The sequence below is a fragment of the Aythya ferina genome (genome assembly GCF_964211825.1).
Source record: "Aythya ferina genome assembly, chromosome: 11".
In the NCBI taxonomy this organism is placed as follows: Eukaryota; Metazoa; Chordata; class Aves; order Anseriformes; family Anatidae; genus Aythya; species Aythya ferina.
In genome coordinates, this window is record NC_140307.1 from 16,643,129 (window position 1) to 16,658,321 (window position 15,193).

Genomic DNA, 15,193 nt, shown 5'->3' on the forward strand with positions numbered 1-15,193 from the left:
ATGCAAGTTGCTTACAAAATGCAAGCTAGCCACGATCAACTGTGTAATTCAGAAACAATGAAGTAATTTTAATATTGACTGTGTATAATTGAGTCTTAACATCAAGGTGTGCTTTTTTGTTGCTGTTGTCATTTTGTTTCTCTTGTTTTTAATGTGTTTTTTTTTTTTTTTTTTAAATGGGTTTTATTGTTGATCTTTTCTTTTAAAAAGAGAAAACCTTTCAGCAATAAAGATGGGCCATGACTTTCCTCAAGTGATAACCAGCAGCTGTGGAAGAGATTCATAGGCCAACATGAAAATTAATGCCAAAACTAAGTTAGTTTCTCTTTCACAACAGCAATTAAATACATGATGCAAGTTTGTTCCTCAGGAGCCTGAAAGCCTTTATCGCTTTTAGCTTCCACCCATCTCCACATAAACCCTCCACTTAGACACACAGGTATCCATTTATCCTAAAGTAGCTAGCTGTGTTTAAACTAATATGAGGTAGAAAAAACACTCCTAGTATGTCATCAGGAACTTTGTAAACGCATTCTTGTTTATTAAAATAAACTTACTCTTGCAAGCTATATTAGGATACATCTGGGAAGAAATATTCAGTTCCTGGACTGCCAACCCCTTGGGACTGGTGGAAAACCTAAATTCTCACTCATCCCAAGTCTGATCACTGTAAGCTCATGACAACGGGAATCCTTTACACAAGGGGAAAGTTATACAAGACTAAAAGATTCAAAGTGATAGTCATGACATCCCACAAAGTGTGGGATGCGTAGCTAGCCTTTAACAAATACATGTAACAGTTAAAAAAAAAAAAAAAAAGACATTTTCCAGACTTCTCCTTCTGCATCTATAAAGTATAGATTTCAACTATCCTGTGAATGTGAGGTCTGCTGGTTACAAAATGCCTAGTTATAGCTACAAGACAGTTGATGTGTAGAGAATCAATCAATCAACAGAACAGAGTTGGGTAAAGGGAGTTTCAGGTTGGGAGTCAGGAAAAGGTTCTTCACTGTGGGGACGTTCAGGCACTGAACAGGCTCCCCAAGGCCGTGGTCACAGCACTGAGCCTGCTGGAGTTCAAGAAGCATTTGGACAGCGCTCTCATACACATGCTGGGATTTTTTGGTGGTCCTGTGTGGAGTCCAGCATTCGACTCGATGATCCTTGTGGGTTCCTTGCAACTTGGAATATTTTATGATTCTACGTATACAGATGAAATCTACAGACATACATTGGACTCGATGATCTTGAGGTCTCTTCCAACCTAGACCATTCCGTGATTACTAATTAAGTCTACTTAATTATCATCGAAGGGGAAAAACAAACATGTCAGGCGAGATTATCACTACAAAGGGATAAGCCTAGGTACACTCTCTCTAACAAGATCTCTTGAGAACCTGTTGCTGCCTAACAAAAAAGAAACAGAATCCCACAATGGAAGATGATTACCAATGAGTTCCAAGTAAGATATTTCATTGTTCTGTATCCAGGATTATGCAGACATATTCTGGTCTAAACAAACAATAGAATCCCCAGCCCATATACTGTCTTTTAGGAGACAAAAAATAGAAAAAAAACTGTAGCACCAGATTTCTTTTCTTGGAGAGTAATTTTGGAACTGCATAACAAGTCCAGAATAAAATCTCAAGACTGATTTACAGAATTTGCCTTGTTCACATGTAACAGATTCCATGTTGTGTAATTCTAATGTTGTTACCAAATGTCAGAGGCCAAACTAATTCAAAGCCTCAAAAGAAAATAGACGTACTTGTGAAGGCTCTGAACTCCTGCCTTCTTGTTATTAACTTCTATACAAAAAATAGAGAAACCTCATCAATACAGATTACCAGAACCCATCGCACTTTTTAAAAACAGGGTAGTTTTAGCCTTCTGATGAAGCATATTAGTCATTTTCCTTCTGCACAAAGAGGAAAAAACTCTAAGAACTACAGCCTTTGCAGCACAGCACAATATTCTGTTTTCACGGAGTTGCGTATTTGAATACCCTCTCTCTTTGCTAAAACCCACAAACCAGTCACTGGTACTGCTAAAAACTTGTTTTTGAAATAACTATTGTATTCTCAGTGTGCTATTGACAGCAACTCTCCGTAACTTTGAAGCCTGCCAACCTTCCAAAGCCATGTTTACATCAGCCACAGGGAGAGGAAAACATTCCTGATGAAAGTTCCAAGTCAGTTTGCACTAATGTAGATGGCCATTTCCAAAATAAAAACCTGACTCTGTCTAGAAAGTTTAATTCTGTAACACCTAGCAAATATACAAGAAGTTCTATTATAAATTGATTTTCTCTGCATAAATGAAAAAAAAAAAAAAAAGAAAAACTATTTCTACCACCAAAGTATACACCAGCTGAACATCACAGAAAACATTTAGGTACCAGAAGCCCTGCACAGCTCACCACACAGTCTTTTGTCTAAGGTTTAAATAATTGCTAAACCTACAAATGCAAAACACGGCACAATTTTTGCAACACTATTGAAGCATACAAGAGCACTTGAAATCCATCATCACAAAAGCTTTTCTACAAGCCCTAAAACCCTGTTTTGCTAAATTCAGAAGTTAAGCATTGTGATTTTTGTATTCTACTATTTCTGTAACATAAAAACTACTCTCAAAACTTCTATGGAAAGACAGATTGCTACCATCTAGTGATGATCTGTTCTGTTTAGCAAAGTTCAAAAGCCAGCCTGGCACTTTGAATAAGCCTACAAAATTACAGGAATTAAGGTAATTATACTTTACTTTGGCACACTGTTTGCTAAGTATAAGAACTATGTTTGTCTGAATAGGAGGTAAAGACCTTCAGCATACAGTAGCCAGGGAAAAACCTGATAAAAGGGCACTCAAGAAAGCAGAGAAAGATTAAGCAAAGCTGAAAATTGAATATTTGGCAGCCTGAGAATAACTTTACCGTAAAGAAAAGAAGTCTATTGCCATGCTACCCAAATATGATCATTCTTATTATAATATTATTTTGGGTGACCCATGGGCCAAATCATCACTTAAACCTGAAACACCACTCCACTCAGCTATTTTGGTAGGTATTACTTAAGTACCTTGCATCATGCATGTATTTCATAGCAGACTGTGTACTATTTCACTCTTGGTCTATAGCTTCTGAACTTAAGGACACTTAGGTCTTCAAGACATTCACTTACAATTTTGGCATTCTTCCCACTTTTCCTCAGTTGCTGAACAGCAAATGCGTGCTCAACATTATCCATTGAAACGCCATTAACCATTGCAACACGGTCATTTTCTCTGAAAAGAAAAAAAATTACAACATGCAGTGAAAAATACTGGGGACAGAGCATACCTGAAAAAAATTACATACATTATAAACCTACTATACAAACACTTATAGATATCTTAAGAGCAAAACAATCGAGAGGTTAAGCTACCTCTGACAAAGATGCATGCCCCAAGTTAGAATGCGGGTGTAGTTTGGCACTTACTGTAGCAGTCCTTCTGCTGGGCCTCCTTTCAGCACATCAGAAATAACTATCGATGTCTCACCACTCTGAAAATGAGGATTATCTCTTCCTCCAGATATTGCAATACCAAACCCAAATCCAGGGGCCTATAATTTAACAAGAGAAATAAATGTCTTTTCTGTTATTTATACAGTTACAATTCATGTTACTGTGTCAAACACAGAGATCTCCTATGCAATAGATAGGATTTTTTGGAAGAAGGAAGGAATAACAAACCATGCAATGCCATTCAATCCACAAAGAAACAAGTTTTTTTTTTGTTAGATTTTTGTTGTTGTTGTTTTTTTGTTTGTTTGTTTTTGAAGTAAAAATTCACTTCTAGAAGGCAGAGAAAAGTTTTGGACTACCAAATATTAATTGATCCCAACCACATTTTTATGGCTTGTGCCCCAGGTGGTCATCACTAACACCTTAATCTTCAGCAAGCCCAACACACCATACCACTGCGTTGAGACACAGATTCAAAGCTGCTTTGCCACTTCCTGCAACAATTTCTTTGAGGTTTCACATTATGGCACTTCCTCAGTTTGACCTCACTCAGCTCAGAAACTGACAGGATCACAGCACACAATAGGAACTGAGCCTGCGGTTGTATTAAGAAAAATACCAACATCACTTGTACCACTAAATATATCAGAATCTTTTCAGCACATTAAGTAATTTGCTTCAGTATTTTCCCTCTAAGGTGACCTGCCACTACAGTGAGGTCAGTGCCTATGAAATCATATTCCTGCTAAGCATTTCAAGATATAACAGTGATGCTTGCATAGCTGCCTGAAAGCAGCGAGAGTAAGAAAAACTCTCTCAATGTAATTGATCTGCAAACTGTCTCACTCTCCCATCATTGCCCAGGAAACAAACATTATCAGAATGGTATTTCCATTTAAATGCCATAACCTGCTCAAGAATTTATTTTGAAATTCCATGCTGTGCAGAGTATCAAGTCACTGAATGGGTTTCAGCCAATTTCTCCTGTCCATTCCACACCAGCATGCACCCCATAATGGAAAACTTATCCCTTTTGACTTCTCCAGAATTTTCAACAGACATGACCCACTTTTGACAGTGAGTTTTATAACCCTACCATGACAGTGGAAGCAATACAGCAGTCTGCATCTGGCTGTAACCCATCTATGTATAATGTCCAGATTTACATGCAATAATTACTGCTCAAAAAGAAAAAAAAGGTTCCCCATTTCCCCCCAGAAGAGAGGTCAGAAAAACATGGTCCAGATTGAGCCTACAAGCAGTGAATAGAACCATACAATATAAAAACAAGGATTTGGAGATGCACTGTTTAGAAAGGGAATTCAACAGTTAGCAAACACTGTGGCCAGGTACGAATAAAATAAGGTTGGTCTCAAAAGTGTGCGGGGGGGGGGGGGCACATACTTTACAGCTTTCTTCCACATTCATTTTAATTCTTTCAAGGAAGACTGAACATCTTTTCAAATACATTCCAGCCAGATCAACCAGAAATCATGGCTGAGATTCAAGAATTACGAAGTGCAAACCTGTGCCATGCAGGAGGACAGTCTAAAGGATTAGAATGACCCCTTATGACCAGACTGAAGGGTTTTTGTTTTCAAATCATTCCAAGAGAACAACATATAGAACAGCCTACGAAAACATGCAAAAAAAAACAAACAAAAAAAAACTTTTCGAAACAGTAACATTTGCAAAGCAAAAACTTCTCCCCTTTCTCACACCACCATTTAATCTTTCACCCTCCTGTTACTGTAGAAACCAAAATTCAATTAGCACTATACTTGGGTGGGAAGGGGCAAGAAAAAGAGAGATAAAGATGACATTTAGGTCCAACTTCATTTAAATGTCCTCTTTTCTAAATCATAAACACACAAGACAACTGGTTTCCTATTTAAATAACATCAAGTTCTTCTCTTCAAGAAGCCCTGAAAGGATGCAGTCTCATATGCAGGCAGTACTCAGGAAGACTCAGGAAGACCACTCTGTAAAAGACTTTTGAACAATTGAAATTTAAGTCTTAAGAAATAACCCAAGTTTGAAAGTTCAAATCAAACCCTGAATCTTTTTAAAAATCTAAAAGCTCAAATAAGGAAGCTTACAGTGAACTTCTGCCTACTACTTCTCGTAGTATCCTGCTGCCTACCATCAACTCAGAGGTACACGACAAACTTACCTGCCCTCAGAGCTGTAAGACAGCCTAGCTCTTAGAAATCTCTTGATTTAGTAGATGGAAATAATAAGATGATCACCACAGTATCTAAGATACAGACAGGTATCTTAGTTTTACTCCTGATCAGTTTAACAGCATGGGAACAGCAGGAAGCAATGTACACATGATTCCTATTTTACAAGGTTTAAAAAACACATCTAGTATTTAAACACTGAGAACATAAGTTCCAAGGATGAAAAAAATCCCACTTACAACACAAAGTGCATGGTTCCTCCTTCAAATCACTTACAGTTCACCTTATAAAAATAGAAAAACTCTCGGTAAAAGATAAACTGGAGCTATCTGGTAAGCTTTAACTGGATTTGAGGCTGGCTCATTATTTTAAGAGCTACGTAAAAGGCCCAGAAGTTAGAAGTATAGTAGAGAAAGGGAACAAAAAAAGGTGGCTAGAAGTTCAAGCCTCTTCCCCATCCCCCCAGAATTGGATATAACAACTTTTATCAACAGTAGTTGGTGAATTGCAGCAGTATGTTAAATCACAACAGTAAGATCCCGTATATGCTCCGTTACGGGTTCTGTAAGATACCCAAAGCACTTGGATCCAAAAAAAAAAAAGTCTCACATCTGAAAAAAAAAAAAAAAAAAAAAAAGAAGAAACACAAAGTGCCTGAACTGACACATACATACTGCAACTACTGGGACTCAGTATACTCTGTCCCTAATTTGCAATATCATCTCTGGAACGTAAAGGTCAAAGAAATAAACCCTACAGGAAGAAGTGAGTGAAGCTGCATTCTTCAAGAGGAACTCCCTACATAAAACAATCCTTCTCTTTATCCTCCAAACACTCCACAGCGTTATATCATCTTTTTAAAGGACCACTACCGGATCAAAAAAAAGCACCATCAAAAACCAAAACATGCATCCTTTCAAGGTGCATGAGGCTTCCTAACTGCTATTAATTGCTTTATAAGGAGACATTACATACAGCAACTGCGCCCTGTGAAAGAAAAAAAGCAGAAGCATTTTTAGAAGGTAATATATCAGTGTCTGAGGTATCAGAACAGCTAATCAATGGAGGACACATGGTAGGAACACCTCACACAGTACTTGCTAATACACTTTTTATTTTCTTTAGATGTATTTAAAAAGGTATACACAAAATGGTAACTATTTTCCTAAAATGTGATGATTACTATCAAAACCTCTTTTTGCTTTTACAGTTTTGTCTAGCCTTGCAGAGAACAAAGAACTGAAGGAATCCAATTGCACCATGCACAGGAGCAATGGAGTTATCTTGGAAAACACCACAGGCTTTCAGCAAAATAAAACTGTCAGTGCTGGAATTACCAACAGCACAGAAACTGCTCTCAGAAAACAAGAACAAAGGAAGTCAAGAATGTTTTATGCATCTTGGACTCACACATGTATTACTTAAAATACTTGTACTTGCCTTCTATTTTTAAAGCTGGTAACTACAATGAGTAAGGACCACTGATGTTTGTTAACTAATTCTGACCAGATACCACTAAAAAAAGCAAACCGAAATGGCACAGCGCATCGTAGTGCAGTAGCTTCCTTGTGGCACAGATAAAGGACCCCCAAGATGTGGTTGCCATTACACTGGTACCAACTAGGTGGTGCTGGCTCTTCTAAGGGAGCTTCCCAAGACTTTATTCTCAACCAGATTTTTCAAACAACTTGTCTACCTTCAGTTCTAAGGTAAATACTGACCAAACGTACAAAAAAGTAAGGAGCTCTGTGGGCATACAAAAAAAAAAAGCCCCAAACCACTGGAAGCTAATTAATGCTGTGAAGCCCAACTTGCACCCACCCTGTACACGTTCGGTACAGGTTAAGTGTCAGTCCTTCCATTAGTCACAGCCAGCTCACTGCCCTCAGCTAAGCCAAAAAAGACTTGTCAGTATCCCGCACTAAAGCGGGTTCAGCTCTTCAAATTGTTTTACATAGCAGACAATGGGTGCTCTCTAGCAGGTCTGTAGCTCACATGGGAAGAGATGAACTCACACTGAGAAATACCCCCCAGCCCGGCAGTGGTGCTTTGAGTCCGTTCCAACTTTTTAACTTCCAGCTATCTTTGAGGATAACTAAAATCTGGATGTATTTCTCTCCATACAGGTACACAGAAGTAACCTGATTTACTTAATCAGGTTACTTAATAACCTGCCTTAATTACTTAATTAGGTTACTTAATAACCCAACACTACAAGAATGACAAATAAAAAGCAAAATCTAAAACCTCACAAACAAATGTGCACTCTCCTGAAAAGCTTCTTCACAGTGTTGAAAAGAAATTAAACTGCTATTTGTTTAACAGTAGCACAAAAGTTTTGGTATTTGGCAAGTAGAAAATGTGTTTTTTTTGTTGTTGTTGTTGTTTGTTTTTTGTTTGTTTAATTGGTTACATTCCTGCTACCAAAGTTATTAACAATAGCTGCCACCAGCCTTCAACATCTACATGAGAAGTACTCAGTTAACAAAACAGTTAAGCACAGTTGGCAAGAGACTGCCACATAATATATCAATGAGAATTATAATCAAACCACGCTTTAATTTCTGTACCAGAACTTCTGACTTTCTGACTTTGTTTACTGTAAGTGAAACCAAGGATGTGATTTCTACGTCCAACCTATTGTTTCAAAATTCATTCAAGTTAAGTTATCGCAGTGTTTTATTTTTCTTTTGCATGCTGACTGAACTCAATTTCAGGTTTCACTTCAATTAATGCTTAGTTTAACCAGAATAATAACCCTTTCTGGAGAAACCGAGCTATCATTAAGACTACCATCAAGCCTTGTATTGCTACCATTTTTTTTCTCCTTTTAAATAAAAACAGTAACGATTAAATCTGTAAGTTTAAAAAAAAATATATAAAAAGTTTCCAGGGATGACTGCACAGTTTCCAAAAAAAAATAAAAAAGGGCAATTACTTATAAAAAGAATACCTATTGTTCAAGAACTTGTTGGCCTACTAATTACTGTAAACTTGAAGAGTAGCCTAGAAAAGTATTACTACGTATTTTCATTTTTACATATTTATCTCTTCTCTTGTACAGCTTCATGATAAATTATACCACTTCCTGATGTACCTAAGAGCAACTCAGATAAGAAGAGTTAGTCTGAATGTAAAAGTTGCCTGTATTCACTGATTCCCAGTACACGTTATCTTGTGTAAGGTGCCAAAGTGCACCCAGACACTATTTTCAGCCACTGATTTTAAGAAGTTACAAGCAATTTAGGCACTTTTGAAGACATTTAGTTATATTCAACTGCACTATTTTAAGCCTTCGCAATTAGTTTTAAAAACTTAACTACAGTTACAGTACACCTTCTAATGCATGGACACTTGGTTTCTAACCACTTTCAGTTATGCACAGAAGTAATCTCAAGCTTGGTTTCTTGTTTAGTTATTTGTAGGCAGGCTTGTCTTAGAAGCCCAACAAACAGATGAAGAGAGCTACTATCAAATAGAGCTTTTACAACACTTCTAAATTTAAACAGAGGAATACGACGGTTTCCTTTTCTTTTACTTCCTGACATCTGGCTTTTTCTTATTGTTTTCAAAGCTTACCAGCATCCTGAGTTAGGCACACACGACTAATTGTATTAGCTTACCCTGTGAAGAGTCACTGTGTGTTGTTCCCATATAGCTGTTTCTTCCATTGTTGTGCTCTAAGGAGAGAAAAAGAACAACCACAGATCAGATTTCACTGTCAATAGCTGTAATAACTGTATAGTACCACAAATAAAAACTTACACTCAAAATTAACATTAATATTCATACTGCATAGTAACAGAAAAGTAGGGCTGGCTGGCTCGTTCACTAGGTATTTCCTGCCTTTAGACGTCACAGCTGAACTTGTGGTGCTTGTTCCAGGGGACTGGGGAACGAGGATTTAAAATAGGTAATAGATTTCTAATAAGTACATATTTCTTAACTTCAACATTTCAGAAGTTTAAAGGGAAGGACAAGCTCATGATGTTGGCGCTCTAGGTTGTTCATTAAGGGCACAGTAAATTAAGCTGCTCCAACACCCACTTTCGGTTTTCCCACTACGATCCAACATGTTGATGTTTTCATTTTCTGAGCATTCTGCCTTTTGCTCATCCTAATTACATGCAGGTTGCCACCAACTCAAGAGTGCCTAGACAGAGTACCTGTGCTACTGTATTATGCATACAGGTCACTTAACAGACTGCAGTTCAGCGTACGCTAGTTCCTTTGGTGAACACGGTGGAATTGCAGAAATAAAAAGGGTCCCAGAAAGGGAACAAGGTTAAACAATAACAGTATGACAATATTTACATGCCTACATGTCTGCTTAAAAGAACAGACACTGGCACAATTTAACACAGCACAAGAAACGGACATTTCGAAAGGGGGAGATCGGGAGAGAGAAAAAAAAAAAAAAAAAAAGGAAGAGCCAAAGGCTTAAAAACAGGTAAAAAGGCAGCAGGAAGCACACAGCAAACAGTATGAAGCCTCCTGCTAGCCTGTTGCTACATTTTCTGCCTTGCCAGGAGGAGTGCAGTGTTTTACCTCCCTCTTGCAAGCAAGCAGTCCACTAAAGAAAAGCATCTCTGAAAAGAGTTAGAAACAAGCCTGTTTTCAAACTTGGTCCAATTTTGTAACATCTGAACTTGCAGCTAGGTTTACGAACAGCATTATTCTCATGACCCCAAAAAGCTGCAGTTTCTCTCTCCACATGTTGTGCTCTGATTTCGCAGGTTAGGATGTGTTACCTGACAGCTAATTTCTCTTTCAGGGTTTGCTTGTCCTGTAAGCATTGGCACAACTGAACTGGCAGACACTTCATTCCACCAGTTGCCCTCGCTCCCCCCATCCAGTATTGCATTGCCCCTTTGCATTAGAAATTCCCTCAGCTGTAGCCCCAAAGCAGACTCTTACTTTCCAGCTAAGCATTTTAAAAACAGATCTGATCGATTTTAAAACAGTAACAATTTACACACGCGGTGCTATCCTTGAAACAAAACAGAATGTTCTGCTTGCTAAACTGTTAATGAATACCGCTTTTCTTCCCCCATTTCTGATGCTCTCATTCTGTCTTAGCTTTGGCAAGAGTTTCTGAGGCTGAACATCTCCTCAACAAATCAAGAATTACCTCCGCAAGCTAAGTAACTCCTATTCAGAAGGAGGTGAAAAAGGAGTCCAGTAAAGGACTGCAAAAGTTGCAATATGAAATTTAATGGAAATAGGCAGCCTCAGCTCTACCTGCACCAGGTTATTCCAATGCTTAGAGGAATTAACCAGGCAAGCCCATCTCTCCCATCTGTCCCAGCCCTGGCAGGCACTTCCTCAGCTTCAACTACCTGGCACGGGCATCCCAGTGGCACCCACAGCTGGCTCTGGGCACGGCCCAGCCTGGCAAGTCCCAGCTCAACCCACTGAGCGCTGCTGGGGCGGGGGGGGGAGAGCTGGGATCCCAGCATCAAAGGGTACGCGATGAGAAACTGCAAAACGACGAGTAAGAAAAAAGGGAAGTGGCGTACACAATGTGCTTCTGAGAACAGAGAGAAGACTTCGTACCTCACAGCAAGACGATGCAGCCCCCAAGCCCACTGCCCACCACACACCCGAGCCCAGCAGCCTTCCTACAAGCGGTCGCTTGCTAAATAGGAGAAGCAGCAGCTCAATCAGCAGGCTGTTCTCTAAGTTCAGTCTTTCCACTTCCCTTCTTTGTTCTCCATTTTCTCACTCACACGACCTCTTCTCATCTCCTGCTACTGCCTCCCCCAGATTTTGCAGTTACATTCATTTCAAATTCACACGGCTCAGAAACATCAAATATGCATTAGTCAGATAGCAAACCAAGTGGTGTCTTATTCTCATTCTTTCTGCATGCCCAAACAGTCCAATCAAGAACAGTTAAAGCAGTTCAAAGGCAGCCCGAGGTGAGATGTTGGCTTTAACACAAACTGCTTCTGTGAGTCCGTTTCCCATCTGTAAGGAATTGCCTCTGCTTGCAGAGGACGGAGGCGCGTGACGAAGCCCCAGCAAGGTGCGTGCCCTACCAAGCGAGGCAGAAGGACTGGCTCTCGCTGCTCCCCATCAGCCCAGCTCCCTGTTGTAAAGCTGCTCTTAAACAAGAGCCACGTAGCGCTCTGCTCTTCAAGGAGCAGAGGAATTTCAGGAATCTTGCAAGGACTTAAGTCATTCCCAAATCTGTAGAAATAGCAAACACAGCTTGTAATTAAGGGGTGTTGCCAGCCCTGCTGCCTGCTGGTGCCAAACCTGGTACCCATGACAGTGTTACCACCACTGATTTGGGGTAACTGAGGAGACTCGGCAGGAAACAGCCTACTTACTGCCTAACACCCCAGAAACTAAGGACATCAGAATAAGATGCTACACTATAGGGTTGGGCAACCTAACAGAAATCATGAAGTATCTCTGAAATGCAAGAGGACAACTGGCAGCATGCTAAATTCGAGCACTCCTGATATTATACATTGCCTATGGTTCTCTACATGTATTAAGAATATGAGTAATACAACGAAGGATGGTATTACGACTTGTGGTAACACTGGGTTATACTCATGCTTTATTAAAATGTTTCCTTAAGCTCATTTTGAACACCTTTATACAGCCAATTAGTAGCATTCCCAGTTCTGTAGATGGCAACTGGATCTGGTTTTGATTGTTTTTAAGAAATAAAATTATACATGAACTTGTGGCTCATCAATATGCAAATAAAACATTTGCAATTACGATTACAATTTCCTCAGAATCCTGTAAGTACAAAATCTTGTTCAAGTTTCTGATATTTCCCTGAGGTATGAGTGTATCAGCGTAAATATCTTTTCAGAAAGCTCCCTTTACGATCTGCTTCAGAAGGCACTTAAAGTATTCCCCCACTCACATTTCCTTGCTGCTTCTCAAACGCTGGTGTTTTTATTTGCTTTTTTTTTTTTTTTTTTTTAATATGCCTCATCTCCCACAACTTCTTTTTTCATGCGTATTTCTGGGTACACGAACACAGACTGAGGACTGAGTTCCCCCAAAGGATTAATTCTGTTCTTATGCATCAGGATATTCTTCCCAGCCTCACCAGAGAGCCCTGCTGAGTGGCAGTGTGTGCAGCACTCCCGTGTTTCCCACCAGCAGGGCTCGCTTCACATCTCCTGCAGTTGGGAAAGCTGCGATCAGCGGCAGCACTCGGGCTGCCCGCAGGCTTGAGAAGACAGTTCAAGTTTCTGTTTGGAAAGATCCAAATCACAGCTACAGAACCTAGTATCTCATGCCTAAAATAGTGCGAGGTGCCCAAAATGAAGTTCCTTCCAGTCTCACACTTCCTTCTCCAGCCTTCGGCACCTAGAGGACTGCTAGGCTGAAACCCAACTCCTAGGTATTCCTGCAATCCAAGCCGGAATCGTTTCTGAGCGTTGCTTTGCAAGCTGAAGGGAGCTTACTGGAGAAATACCTCCTGTTTTAACTGAACTGCTTTTGCAAACCTTCATTTGTTATTCTTTACACAGCTAATTTTTAAGCAATTACTTCCTCACTTCCAATCAACTTTTGACACGAGGACTATTGTCACTCCAAGCTCGCGGCATCATGTACTTTTTGGATATCCCTTACTTCCAATAAAATGATGACTTCTAAAAGCATTCCTCATTGTCCCAGACAAAAATAAAGTCACAAGAAAAATGTTTAAGCCTGTTATTATTTGAGATGCTTGACAAAGAAAGAACGAACAAACTGGTGAAGGGCTGTATCAGACAATAGGAAAAAAAGATCATTTAGTCAGTCGAGCTCTACGAAAGAGCTCGAGTTGTGTCAAAGAAGTTAAGATTTCATTAAAAATTCTGATGCCTGTTTCGAAAAGAAAAAGTTTCCTCTTAGCTGTAGCTGCACAGTTCATATGTTTTGATATAAATGCAGTCAAAACAGAAGAAATTCTTCCATCTTATCTACCTCATTGTATTTCCATTGGCTTCTAAAATTAGTTCTCCGAGTTATTCTTAGGGAAGTCTACTTCTGCAATAGGATGCTGCTGAACTTCAGAATTGTACAGGTTAGAAGCAGAATCACTGCATCTTGATCACACTTCTTACAGTCCTTTTAATTCTGGTTTCACAACCAGCACTGGGATCTGTTTTAACAACTTCTGCAGGTTTGTTTGGGTGTCCCACGGACTGTATTCATCTTCTGCTTAAAAAAATACAACTATCTATGCCCAAAGTCAATATCCAAAACAAAACAAACAGCTTCCTGAGGAAGTTCATAGGAAAAAAACACTGAATCTTCCTCAGCCAGTGTTATGCAGGGAACGGAGAGGTCATTTCCCCCCAGCACAGCAGCTGAGCACCAGCTTGGAGCAGCGCGCTGCCTGCAGCGCCGACTGGCAGGGCTTCCACAAACACTCACCTTTGTCCTCTCCCAGTTAAACTGCAACCACCTCAAATTTCAACAGATTCTCTCCAATTGTCATACAAAGACACCATAAATGCCTTTGCTGATTAAAAATATTTGTTTCCCCTGCCACCACCACTCTTTCCCTGCAGTTACTGCAAATAAAATAGAATCCTAGCATCTGATTTCAATAGTGGAAGTCCAAGCTTTCTCGTAGAGTCTTTGTACAGACGATACACAGCTCACCACAGCTACTCCAGACTACCTTAGAGATACCCACAGCCTACCTTCGAGATACCCGAGCTATTTCATATTATGGAAGCCAGCAACTGGAGCAGGTAGAGGCAGATGTGGGGACTCAGAGTCAGGGTAAGCACCGCAAGCCCCACACTGCTGACACTTGCTGTTTGCTCTCTATCTCCGCACCACACTTGGCAAGCTGGCTCCACTCCTGCTTCTTCACTCAAGCACTCTTTGGAGGGAGCAAAAACTCTTTCCCCAAATGTATTTTCAAGACAGACTAGTTTACGAGGGAGATCAGACAGCGCAGCTCAGGGCCAAACACCACCCTTGTTGCTACTGGATTATCTTCTACACGACAACGCTCAGTGGAAGAAAAATCACCCACTAGGGCATTTCCTTGCACGATGTGCATGAGCAAAAAATTCTCACTGATTGCTGAGGCTGAGAACCCAGTCCTCACTCTCACTTTCTGCTTGAGCATACATGCACAGAAGTGACAATTGATCATTTATTTTGGGAACAGAAATGCCAGCCTTATTCTCTCAAACAAATACTACACCCAAAAGGTAAAGCGCATTTCATAGCATGGATATCCTTTATTTTAATAGCATTTTTCTTATCTTGTATGGATCCCAAGCTGTAAGCAAGAGTTGCTCCTCCCAAGCACTGCTATATTTACTCAGCAGGATACCTCGTGAAAAGGTGCAGTCTATACAGCACAACCTACCAGCCTAAAAATTGATCTTCACGTTGGTATTTCCAGAATTCAGAATATCCACTTCAACTGAACTTAAGGATTGTTGATAGTGATATTGGAAGAAGCTCCTGTTAATAATGTCTTTACTACAACAGCATCTGCCTACTATCTAGACAACAGGAAAA

The 15,193-nt window shown here is 39.8% G+C and overlaps 1 protein-coding gene across 6 annotated transcripts in view; it reads right to left on the reverse strand.

Annotated features, from left to right (window-relative positions):
* Positions 1 to 15,193, reverse strand: part of TJP1 (tight junction protein 1) — a 159,631-nt gene that overhangs the window by 36,314 nt on the left and 108,124 nt on the right. For all 6 annotated transcript variants that reach the window (XM_084531665.1, XM_084531663.1, XM_084531662.1 and 3 more), the window contains 3 exons: positions 9,310 to 9,366; positions 3,477 to 3,601; positions 3,180 to 3,282 (listed from right to left, as the gene is read on the reverse strand). In XM_084531665.1, coding sequence (XP_084387791.1) covers positions 3,180 to 3,282; positions 3,477 to 3,601; positions 9,310 to 9,366 — 285 coding nt within the window. The remainder of the gene's footprint in view (positions 1 to 3,179; positions 3,283 to 3,476; positions 3,602 to 9,309; positions 9,367 to 15,193) is intronic.